Here is an 11,401-nt window from a genome sequence, read left to right as displayed (position 1 = left end):
CTTCTGCCCGCCCCCCCAGGTGGGGGCCTCTCTGTTTGCCAGCAACATTGGCAGCGGTCATTTTGTGGGCCTCGCCGGGACAGGTGCGGCAAGTGGCTTGGCTGTGGCTGGATTTGAGTGGAATGTAAGAGCCCCACCCCCATCCCCTGCTTTCACCTTGCCCCAGTGGGAACTCTTGGGAGGACCATACCTGGCAGTGGGAAGTAACGAGGCTGGAGGTGGGTTTCCAAATTTGAGCTGGGGAGGAGTGTCCCTATAGCCCGCTCAGTGGTGGGCGATGCAGGAGATGATGCCATTCGGGACAAGGGTAGGTCCTGTCGCTGATTAGCTGTGTGACTCTAGTTGTGCCACTACCCTCTTGGGCTTGATTTTTCTCCTCTGAAGCAGGTGAGTGGCCCTAAACAGGACACCCGCTCCTTAATGCTGCTGCTCCCTGAAAGGGGTGGTGGGCATGGAAGCCCCTGACTTGAACGAGGATCCCAGACTGAGATGCAACGTGGTGGCTGCAGGAGCCCAGCACTTGGGGCTCTGGGCTTCATGGAGGAGGGGGCTCGGAGCTGAGCCTTGAAGGACAGACGTTTAGGAGGGTGGGAAGAAGGGAGATGGCCCTGCCTGGCTGAGCCTGGGGTCAGGCTGAGGGCTCTGAGGTTCACGTGCCAGAGATACGGCAGGGAGTGGAGGAAGAAGAGGAGGAGGAGGACACTGCCTTTTGAGGGACTGGCCACCGGTCACAGTGGCCCAGAGAGTTCTGGTTAAGGGCCAGGAAGGAGTCAAGACCCTGTCCTCCCATTACTGCCCAAGAGTCAGCAACAATCCGTTTGAATTAGCCAGAACGCAGGGGCTGACTCAGTCCCGTTCTCAAAAGTCTAGCTGAGTGTGGGTGAAAGAGGTGATGTTGGGTCTGGGGCTCTGGGAAGGGCATGGGGGCTAAGGCCTCAAGGAAGATTGTTCTTGAACTTAAAAAGGTCTGCAGTTGCGCCCTCCCCCCCACCCCCTACCCTCACCCTTGACTCCTGGTGCCCCCCTTTCCAGGCCCACGGTCACGAAGAGAAGGCCGCTCAGACTCGGCAGGGGGGACAGTGAAGGGCTCTTGAGGCCCGGTCTGAAACCCCGAGTCACCCCCGCACCCAACAACCCCTGGCCGCTGTGCCCGCAGGCGCTCTTCGTGGTGCTGCTTCTGGGCTGGCTCTTCGTGCCCGTGTACCTGACCGCGGGTGTCATCACCATGCCGCAGTACCTGCGCAAGCGCTTCGGCGGCCGCCGTATCCGCCTCTACCTGTCGGTGCTCTCGCTTTTCCTGTACATCTTCACCAAGATCTCGGTGAGCTGAGCCCGCGCAGACGCGGCCGGGGTGGGCGGGACCGCCTCCGGGGGCGGGGCCTGGTGACTCGTGGGACTGCCAGTGAGAGGTGGGCGGTTCGAACCCTCCAAGCGCACAGCGGGAGAGAAGACCTGGCGATCTTCCCGTCTAAGCTTTCAGCCTCAGAAGCCCTACAGGAGCTGACCCCACCGGAGGGCAGACCAGTCTAGAGCTGAGAGGGCAGGAGAAGTCGGGGGGGGGGGGGGGGGGGGGGGGGGGGGGGGGGGGGGGGGGGGGGGGGGGGGGGGGGGGCAGGGTTTGGAAGGAGGGGAGGGCGGGGGTCCCTGGGGCTGGGGCTGTGTGGAGCCTGCGAAGCCAGGACGCCTTCGAGAGCGTGGTCAGATCGGAATGTGGGCTGATGGGCAGGAGGTGGCCCTGGCCCCTGCGTCCTCACCTGCGCGCTGTCTCCCTCTCTCAAGGTGGACATGTTCTCCGGAGCGGTGTTCATCCAGCAGGCCCTGGGCTGGAATATCTACGCCTCCGTCATCGCGCTCTTGGGCATTACCATGATCTACACGGTGACAGGTGGCCACGGGAGAGCTTAGGACTGGGGAGGGGGCTGGGAGCCGGGCGGCTGTGGGTGGGTTTTAGGGGCGTCACCAAAGAAGTTCAGCTAGGAGGGGGTCAGCCCCTTTGGAGGACAAACTTCCCTTCTCTCTCCCGCGTGGATCTGGGGGGGGTGGTGGGGACCGGGACACGAGGCAGAGTGAGGAGCTTCTGAGCACCTGGCAGTGGGCTGTCTAGCCAAACCCATTGTGGTTCCGGGGTTCCAGATCCAGATCGGGGACGCGGCCAGGCGCTGGCGGGCTTGAAGGGTCCGGCCTGTGGATGGGATAGAACTGGGATGAGGGCTTCCTATAAGAAGAGGAGAGAACCGAGGCCTAAGAGGAGCCTGGTGGGTGCCTGGCCAAGGGCGGCTCCCTGTAGCCCAGGCTTCGGCTCGCCAGGCTTCCCGGTGCCCGGGCTCAGTGGACCAGAGAATGGATCGTCTGCAGGAAGGGGCACCTCGTTCAAATTCACACACACAGCGGATGTGATAGGGGCGGGCTGCATGTGAAATCACGAGTTGGCCTCTCTCGGCTGAGCCCGGGCCCTTTTCAGGAGGCCTGGCGGCGCTGATGTACACAGACACGGTGCAGACCTTCGTCATTCTAGGGGGTGCTTTGATCCTCATGGGCTATGGTACGGAGCCCAGCCAGGGGAGGGGCGGGGCCGAGGGAGGGGGCCGTGGGAGGAGCCTGAGGTTGAGGCTCTGGGCGGCACTTGAGCCCCAGGGTGGGCCCTGGTGTGGACATTGGGTCCCCTGACAGCCTTGCTCACACAGCCTTCCATGAAGTGGGAGGGTACTCGGGGCTCTTCGACAAATACTTGGGGGCAGTGACGTCGCTGACAGTGTCCGAGGACCCTACGGTGGGCAACATCTCCAGCGCCTGCTACCGCCCCCGGCCGGACTCCTACCACTTGCTTCGGGACCCTGTGACAGGGGACCTGCCGTGGCCCGCGCTGGTCGTGGGCCTTACCATCGTCTCGGGCTGGTACTGGTGCAGTGACCAGGTGTGCTGGCAGGGCCTGGACCCCGAGCCACTGAGCAACGCTGCGATGGGTGGGGCTGGAGCACCTCTCGCCAGGCAAGGGGCGGTCGTGGGGGTGGGCCACCAAGCCGGATGCCGGATCCCAGGGCCAGGGCCCCAGGGTGGAGCTGACCTGGGGGCCCAGCTGAGTCGGGGGCTCCACCTGCATGGATTGGCAGGGCGAGTAGCGGCTGAGCGTGGGGTGGTGGGGCTGGGGAACCTCGGTGATTGAGCACAGGGGGTCTGGCGCCCGTCCCCGCAGGTCATAGTACAGCGCTGCCTGGCGGGGAAGAATCTGACCCACATCAAGGCGGGCTGCATCCTGTGCGGCTATCTGAAGCTGATGCCCATGTTTCTCATGGTCCTGCCCGGCATGATCAGCCGCATCTTGTACCCTGGTAAGGTTCATCTCGCCAGCCGGGGCTTCCCGCAAATTCTTTTTCTTGCCAATGCCCCAGGTGCCTTTTCCTGTCTTAAGATTCAGGGTGCCTGGGGGATGCCAGGTCCTGCCTCCCTCCCCTCCCCGAGTGCCCACCTCGGGGAACGCATCCCAGGGGCACTGTGGGCCTCTTGCCTACAGATGAAGTGGCGTGCGTGGTGCCGGAGGTGTGTAAGCGCGTGTGTGGCACGGAGGTGGGCTGCTCCAACATCGCCTACCCGCGGCTGGTTGTGAAGCTCATGCCCAATGGTGGGTGAGGATGGCTGGGCGCGGTGGGGCCCCGGCCCGCGGGCACAGGCGCCTGCTGTGGAACCTGGAACCTGCGGGCGGGGAGGGCGCGCCGCGGGGCTCACCGCTCCGCTCTGGCCCGCAGGTCTGCGCGGCCTCATGCTGGCGGTCATGCTGGCCGCGCTCATGTCCTCGCTGGCCTCCATCTTCAACAGCAGCAGCACGCTTTTCACCATGGACATCTACACGCGCCTGCGGCCGGGCGCCGGTGAACGCGAGCTGCTGCTCGTAGGACGGTGGGGCCGGGGTCCCCCGCGGGGCCGCCACGGGCAGGCGGGAGGGGCCTGCAGGCGTGGCTCAGGCCCCTGATGGCCGCTCCACCACAGGCTCTGGGTGGTGTTCATCGTGGCCGTGTCGGTGGCCTGGCTCCCCGTGGTGCAGGCGGCGCAGGGCGGGCAGCTCTTCGATTACATCCAGGCCGTGTCCAGCTACCTGGCACCGCCCGTCTCTGCCATCTTCGTGCTGGCGCTCTTCGTGCCCCGCGTCAATGAGAAGGTGAGCGAGCGCCGCCCGCGGGGCGCAGGGCCTTGTGCGCCTAGGGGAGACCAACGCTCTCCTCCCTGCAGGGTGCCTTCTGGGGACTGATCGGAGGCCTGCTGATGGGCCTGGCGCGGCTCATCCCCGAGTTCTCGTTCGGCTCGGGCAGCTGCGTGCGGCCCTCGCCGTGCCCGGCGCTCATCTGCGGCGTACACTACCTCTACTTCGCCATCGTGCTATTCTGCTGCTCGGCCCTCCTCACCCTAGGGGTCTCCCTGTGCACGGCGCCCATCCCGCGCAAACACGTAAGCGCCGGCCTTGGGGAGGCCCCCTCTCTTCCGCACGAAGGGGCGCTTGGCAGGGGCAGCGCTGGGGCGTCTCTCCATACTGAAGGTCGGCTCGGAGGTGGTGGGTCTGAAGTTTGAACTTTTCAGAGCCTGCACAACTGTTGATGTTAGAGGTCCTTTATTCAAAGTGATCTTGGAAAAGTGGGCCTTAAGACCCCTGGGGCATGGGGGTGGAGGGGGGAGGGTAGTAGGTTGCAGTGTTCCCTAGGGATTGACCATCCCAAAGCCAATTCTTGGCTTGGCCTTTGGGCTTCAGAACAGGCTCTGTGATTGGTGGTAAAAAGAGACAGACGCCAAACCCTGAAAGACCATACTGTGTGTGGCTGCCAGGCAGGTACCCAGGGCCGAGCTGGCTCAAGGGTTGGGGCAGGAGCCCACAGAGAGTAGGGCCGAGGGTTGGGAAGAACTCCCACCTGGTCTCTGCTCACCCCCCCACCCCCCCAGCTCCACCGCCTGGTCTTCAGTCTCCGGCACAGCACGGAGGAGCGAGAGGACCTGGATGCGGATGAGGAGCCTGAAGTCCCTGCCTCCCCGCCTGTACAGAATGGGCGCCCGGAGCATGCAGTGGAGATGGAGGGTAGGGCTCTGCTGAGGGGGGCGATGGGGGGGGGGGCAGGAGAGACCCGCTCTCTCACTGACTGCAAGGCCTCCATTTCTCCAGAGCCCCCGGCCCCGGCCCCAAGTCTCTTTCGACGGTGCCTGTTTTGGTTCTGTGGCATGAGTGGGGGTGGGGCAGGTAGCCCCCCACCCCCTACCCAGGAAGAGGCTGCTGCAGCGGCCAGGCAACTGGAGGACATCAGTGAGGACCCACGCTGGGCCCGCGTGGTCAACCTCAACGCCCTGCTCATGATGGCGGTGGCCATGTTCCTGTGGGGCTTTTACGCCTGAGGCCACAACGTGGGACAAAGAGAGCCATGAGTGGGTGGGGGCTCAGCCTCCCGAGGAGTGGGGTCAGGGCCGCACAGAAGAGGGTGAGGGCAGGAGCAGGGGAAGGCCCTGGGTGCCCTTTCCTCAGCCTTGTATCTGTCCGGGGCCCAGTCCAGCTGACTGGCAGTCACTTGGCCAGCCATAGTCGTTGCCCTACAAAAGCCAATAAAGCTGCCGCTTCATCCATGCTGCTGTGGCCACAGTGTCCTTGCTCCTGTTCTGGGCCCTGGGCGCCTTCTGGGTGGCTCACAACACCTTCTTAGCTGGACACTGGGGCCACGTGGCTCTCCACTCATCCACCTCCAGCTGGTGCTTCTCCGTCCTCCAGCCGGCATCCTGCAGCCCTGGGAAGAGAGGCCGTGGGGCGCTGCTGGGACTGCTGGGGAGGAGACCCTGGGCTGACAGCTCTGTGCACTACTGTGCTCCTCTTGGCAAGTTCTTGACCTCTCTGAGCTCATAAAATGAGGCAACAACTTCATCTGGTTGCAGTAGGAATTCATTAAGATCACACATGCATAAGAGCCGGCAGGAGATGCCGAGTGCAAGGACATTGATAACCGGGGGGCTGCTCTACCCGCTGCCCCGCCCGTTTCCCTCCACAGACTGTGGGCACTAAAGCAACCTGAGACACCACCCTAGGCTACAGACAGGGAAACAGAGTCAGAGTTTAGGCCTAAGGACTTGCTCACCCAGGTGATGGGGATGGGGGGAGGGATGGGGCGTAAACCACAGGAGCCAGAGCTCCTGAGGGTCGTTCATTACCTTTCAGGAACTTTGGGAACAGCTTGTCCAGCACTTGGTGTGTCTCCTTGACAGCGACCCAGCTATCTTGTCCAGAACCTGAGGGTGGGGGTGCGGGTGGTAGCAGAAACATAGGAGAAGGTTCCCCACTCCACCACCCACCTAGCTACCAGCAGTGCCTCCTACCTGCCTGATACTGGCTCCTCAGCTCGTCCAGTTCTCGCGGGAGAGGCCCATCTCCCTGAAGGGCTCCAAGCACCAGCCCGTGTGTGGCAGCTCTCAGGACTGTCTCGGGGCCTGCTGTCTGGCTCAGAGCCACCTGTGCCTGCTCTGAAAAGACCCAGCAACCCACTGATGGCAGGGCAGGGCATTGTCTCAAACACCCTGAACCCCATCGCCAAGCTGCATTTGTCTGTCCCTAGAGGGCATCTCCCCAACCCTTTTCCTTGAGAACTTCACCTCTGGCTGATCACCACCACTCTGGCCAAATGGAGATGTTCCGTTTCCCAAGACAACTTCGTATGGGGGTCGGTTATTTTCCACATCTTTTCTGGCTAGAGAGAACCTGCACCTTTGAACACGTGACCGCTGGCTGGTGGCATCTCTTTCTCATCCCCAGGGCCCTCACTTCTAGCTCTCTGTGGGGACTGGCCTTATGTGCAGCTAAGCCCCTCACTGAATCATCGAGAGAGACTACGGCACTTCCCAGGGCAGTCCCCACTCAGGGGACTTAGTCTTCCCACAAGGTGACTGCTCCAGGCTGGGTCCCCAGAGACCAGCAAAGATCAGCATCTCATCAGAGCCAGTGTGTTGCCTCTAGAGGTCCCTTACAGAAACCGCTCTCTGTCCTGGACCCTCGCACCTGCCCTGCGAGTGAATGAGTTCAGCAATGGCTAGCTTCGTTTTCCAAAGGGGCAAAGGGAGTTCCACTGGGGCGTGCAGCTCAGTGACCCCCCAAAAAACCTGCCATTGAGTGGAGTCGATGCTGACTCATGGCGACCCTGTAAGGACAGGGTAGAACCGCCCGTGAGTTCCTGAGACTGCTTCGTCTTCCTCCCACGGAACGGCTGGTGGTTTTGAACCTGCTGACCTTTCAGATCACAGCCCAACGCACAAGCACTACGCCACTAGGGTGCCTCAGTAAAGCAGCCATAATGTCCATGTATGGGCCTTAGTCTAGGGCTCCCCCCAGGACACCAGGCAGCCTCGGGACTGTGGCCGGCTGGTCCAGGGCAGAGGGCCCTGGGGCTGGAGGAGCGAGGGTGGGTCGCAGGCTGGTAGACCAGCCCACACTCACTTCGTGATTGGTCCCAGTGAAGGAGGTAGGCTTCCTGGTGCCCCTCTGTCAACTGCTGCAGCTCCGAGATACTGGGGGAGGGGGGAGAATGGCAAGCAGTGGGGGAGGGGAAAGCAAAGGCAGCAGTAACTGTCCAGTCACCGGAACTGCCACCTAACTCTTAACTGTCCATCCTTCACCCATCACTGACACATCCCACCTCCTTCCCTTCCCTCTGTCCCCGGGGTCCAGTCATCAGCCCTGTGGGTCCCAGCACCGCTCTCGACTCCCCTTCCCCTGTTACAGCATGGCTAGTGCTCCCCTAGCCGGGGGGCGGGGTACCCCATGGAACAGATGGGAGGCCAGCGTGCACTGGAATAAGGCATATGTGCATGCATGCGGGGAATAAGAGTGGCAGTCAAGGTGAGGCTGGAGGTGGGGGACCCCGGTCGCTCACCTGGAAATCAAGCGGTGCAGGGGGACCCCAAGGGACAGAGACGGAGATGACCAGAAGCCTGTGGGAAGATGGAGTCAGGGTTCCCAGGCTAGGGGTTAGCCTGGGAGACAGAGACTGGAGGCCAGGGGGTGGGATCACCTGTCCACAGCGGCTCCATCTGATTGGCTGAGGTGGGGCGGGGCACCTCTCCCCTCTGCAGGAAGTGCGTGAGGACCAGCCCCAGCCGGCCTTCATTCAAGGTCTCCATCACAAGGGCTCGGACAGCCCGGTAGTTGGCGTAGATGTGGAGGGCCGTGAGCAGGAAGAAACAGCCCAGGCTGAAGCTGCGGCCGGAGAGCATGGTGGTCAACGAGACCGAGGCCCCACTGGCCCTCTCCTTCCCACCCTGGGCCCCCACCTGACCTGGGCCGATCCGACACCAGGGGAAGCATCAAGAGGCTGACCAGGAGTCCGGCCAGATTCACCAGCGTCTCCTGCAAAATGGCGGGAGAGTCGGAGCTGGAGATGCGTCTTTTCCCAGTCAGGCGGGAATGCCCTTGAGCGTCCTTCATCGAATTCCGCCCTGCTCCCGAACCTCCCGGGATGCCTAGTCAATTGTTAACATTTCTGATGACTTGGCCGTCCAGCTGTTTTTCTGCTCGGGAAGACCGGACACTCTTGGTTTTGCAGGCAAGTCGAAGTCCAGAGTGGGGAACGGACTGTATTTGGGGGAGGCGGGGGCGCTTAAGGAAGGCCAAGGAGTCTTGATGGTGGCGAGCTGGGCTGCTCCCTGCAAGGTCAGCAGTTCGAAACCACCAGCCGCTCCATTGGAGCAAGTCAAGGTTTCTACTCCCGTCAGCGGTGATGGTGTCAGAAACCCACAGGGGCCCTTCTGCCCTGTCCTAGCAGGCCGCTATGAGAGGACAAGGACCCAAAGGCAGTGGGGTTGGTGTATGGTTAGAAAGTGTCTCTGTAGATGCTGAGAAGAACAAACACGCTTGAAAAGAACGAGAATCGAACCTTCTCTTTTAAGAGTCAATCTTATTAGAGCCCACTGCTGGTCTGAGATGACCTGAGAGCTACCCCCCACCTGGGGGAGAAGAGGAGCCCTGGGGGTGTGGTGAGTGGCAAGCTGGGCTGCTCACCACAAGATCAGCAGTTGGAAACCACCAGCCACTCAGTGGGAGAACGAGGCTTTCTGCTCCCATAAAGAGCTCTCACCAAAAACCTCACTGCCATCGAGGGGATGCCAACTCCTGGTGACCCTGTAGGCCAGGGTCGAACCATCCCTGTGACTCTCCGAGAGTGTGACTCTGCTGGAGCTGAGAAAGCCCCGTCTTTCTCCCACAGAGTGGCTGATGGTTTTGACCTCTGACCTTTTGATTGGCAGCCCAGCGCACAAGCACTATGCCACAGGGCTCAGCCTTGGAGACCCACAGGGGCAGTTCCCCTCTGCCCTACTGAGTCACTCTGAGTGTCAGTCGTCGTGATGGGAGCAAGCCTGAGGGGGAGAGACACAGGCCACCTGCTAGCTCCCCTGGGAGAGGAGGCTCTGGGTGGGTGCTGGCGGAAGAGGATCTGCAGCTTGCGAGCTCTACTGTCCTGGCCCTCCAGGCCTGGCCACAGCTGGGGAGTCTGGAGGGAAGCCCCTGGGTGGCCCTGGGCAGGGGTAGGAGCATGCGGGAAGAACATGGGCGCTCCCTGCTCTGACTCTTAGAGCACACCAGTGCCAGGCGTGGACTCTGATGGCAGCAAGCTCAGTTTGAGCCTCTCAGCCCCTGCCTCTCTGGGCCGGAGCCCCAGCCCGGCAGATGGTGCCACAGACGAAAGAAGTTAGGTGCCCAAAAGCACCCAGCTGGTGGGGTGGCCAGGGTCACTGGCAGGAGGTCTCCACTCAACACTTTAGCAGGCCCTGCTGGCCCAGCATCCCCGCAGAAGGCATCCCAGGGCAGCCTGGGACATGGGCCCCGCCCTGTGGTGCCCCGCTTCCCCCCACCCACTTTTTGCTAATGCTGCTTAGATTGCCATGTGGTGTGGCTCCGTTCCCTGTCCTCCCAGCTGGTCTCTGCCGCTCACCTGGCTGCTGTCCTTGGCGGACACATCGGCCATGTTACCTCTTCGGGCCTGGTGCATGGTCAGTGCGGCCCGCGTGGCCCCGCCAGCCACGCCCACAATGCACTGAGCAAGGAGAGAACAAAGAGCAAAGGTCAGAGAGAATACTGTGGCACCAGAGGCACTTCAGTGCGTGACCCAAGGGCTCGTAGCAGCCCCAGCTAGCTTTGAAGGTTTTCTTCAGCCTCCTGTCCTCAGCCTGCACATCCCCTCTGCCCACCTGCCCTCTCATCTCAGGAGAAAACACAAGTCCTGCATCCCAGGGAGCTTTCTCCAAGAGCAGCCCGAAGACCATGCCTGGCTGGCCGAGAGCTTCGCCATGCTCCAGCTCTAACTGGTGGCCCCCCTGTCCCCACTGAGCTCCCAGGCCCAGGCTGGTTTCTACCCTCTTGCCTGGGAATGGAGGCGCCTGGTGGCCTCGTGGGCACGCACAGAGCTGCTCTTTCCTGGGCAGTCACTTCTGCCCCGTTTGGCACTGCCTCGCTTGCCTTTGAACAAAATTAACTTGCTTACTTGTGGAGCGTTTATTGACTAGCCAGCTTTGTGAAGGCAGGGGCATCCAGATCGGTGCCCGATCTATGAGAGGCTGTGTAAATACAGGGTCAATGATGGTGACCAGTGACCCGGACCCCAGATGGCAAGATCCTGGTGCCCTGGGCAGTAAGAGCCAATGATGGGGCCTGGAAGCTGGCTCCAAAGGCCTAAAAGGACCAGGCCGGAGCAGGAATTCCCTCACTCTAACTGACTGCCATCAAGTAAGTTGATGCGACTCACGGGGACAGGGTAGGACGTCGGTCTTTACAGAAGTGGAAAGCCTTGTCTCCCTCCAGAGGGGCAGCTGGTGTTTGGAACTGCTCACCTTGTGATTAGCAGCTCAGTGCGTCACCCACTATGCCACCGAGGCACAAGGTTGGTGCCTGGACAGGGAGGCTACATGTTCCTCACGAGGCCAACCATTCACAGCTTCCCAGTGATGCTTCTCCCCAGAACACCCTCACTGCCCCTTCAGCGCACTCCTCAGGGCCCGCCGGAACATCACTCCCTGGGGGCGGCCTTCCTGCACCCCCGGCCCCTACCCTCTCTCAGGTTCCCGCGCTTCTCCTCTGGAATACCCACAATCAGCACTCTATAAAGCTTTGTGTACTCCTGTGGGAGGGTCCGTGTGCCGTGCCCCAAACACCAATCAGATACTCAGCACAGCGTTTGCAGAGAGAACTGAAGGTTCTCATCACACATGATGTTGACACTGGACGCCACTCCTTCCGCCTCTGTGCCTCCACCAGTCCTGAGGCTCCCAACCCTGCCTTAGACTGACTGACTGACACACTGCAGGTGGTCTGGCTGGAGAAGGGCCAGAAAGCAGGGGGGATGGAAAAACAGGGTCCAAGGAAAAACATGGAAACGCTCTCACCCTTCGAGATGGGCCA

General features: G+C 61.8%; 2 protein-coding genes across 3 annotated transcripts in view; one reads left to right on the top strand and one right to left on the bottom strand.

Moving 5' to 3' along the window:
* SLC5A2 (solute carrier family 5 member 2) overlaps positions 1-5,597 on the top strand; it is a 6,422-nt gene extending 825 nt beyond the window's left edge. Inside the window, exons 2-13 of one of the 2 annotated variants that reach the window (XM_004705637.2) lie at positions 20-124; positions 1,157-1,321; positions 1,780-1,885; positions 2,462-2,542; positions 2,685-2,914; positions 3,194-3,329; positions 3,512-3,619; positions 3,744-3,894; positions 3,985-4,153; positions 4,225-4,440; positions 4,927-5,059; positions 5,144-5,597. In XM_004705637.2, the coding sequence (XP_004705694.1) occupies positions 20-124; positions 1,157-1,321; positions 1,780-1,885; positions 2,462-2,542; positions 2,685-2,914; positions 3,194-3,329; positions 3,512-3,619; positions 3,744-3,894; positions 3,985-4,153; positions 4,225-4,440; positions 4,927-5,059; positions 5,144-5,370 (1,827 nt within the window). In that variant the 3' untranslated portion in view covers positions 5,371-5,597. Of the gene's footprint in view, positions 1-19; positions 125-1,156; positions 1,322-1,779; positions 1,886-2,461; positions 2,543-2,684; positions 2,915-3,193; positions 3,330-3,511; positions 3,620-3,743; positions 3,895-3,984; positions 4,154-4,224; positions 4,441-4,926 lie in introns of both variants that reach the window. The other variant, XM_013005521.2, reaches the window with a different exon arrangement.
* Positions 4,584-11,401, bottom strand: part of RUSF1 (RUS family member 1) — a gene marked incomplete at its 5' end in the record, with an annotated part of 16,071 nt that continues 9,253 nt past the window's right edge. Inside the window, 8 exons of the mRNA XM_004706005.2 lie at positions 4,584-5,753; positions 6,172-6,249; positions 6,337-6,480; positions 7,448-7,518; positions 7,884-7,941; positions 8,022-8,206; positions 8,286-8,356; positions 9,939-10,040. Coding sequence (XP_004706062.1) covers positions 5,656-5,753; positions 6,172-6,249; positions 6,337-6,480; positions 7,448-7,518; positions 7,884-7,941; positions 8,022-8,206; positions 8,286-8,356; positions 9,939-10,040 — 807 coding nt within the window. The remainder of the gene's footprint in view (positions 5,754-6,171; positions 6,250-6,336; positions 6,481-7,447; positions 7,519-7,883; positions 7,942-8,021; positions 8,207-8,285; positions 8,357-9,938; positions 10,041-11,401) is intronic.

This window comes from Echinops telfairi, unplaced genomic scaffold (assembly GCF_000313985.2).
Source record: "Echinops telfairi isolate 266 unplaced genomic scaffold, ASM31398v2 ScPeMD7_5;HRSCAF=22, whole genome shotgun sequence".
Lineage (NCBI taxonomy): Eukaryota > Metazoa > Chordata > Mammalia > Afrosoricida > Tenrecidae > Echinops > Echinops telfairi.
This window is presented reverse-complemented; position numbering and strand designations above follow the sequence as displayed.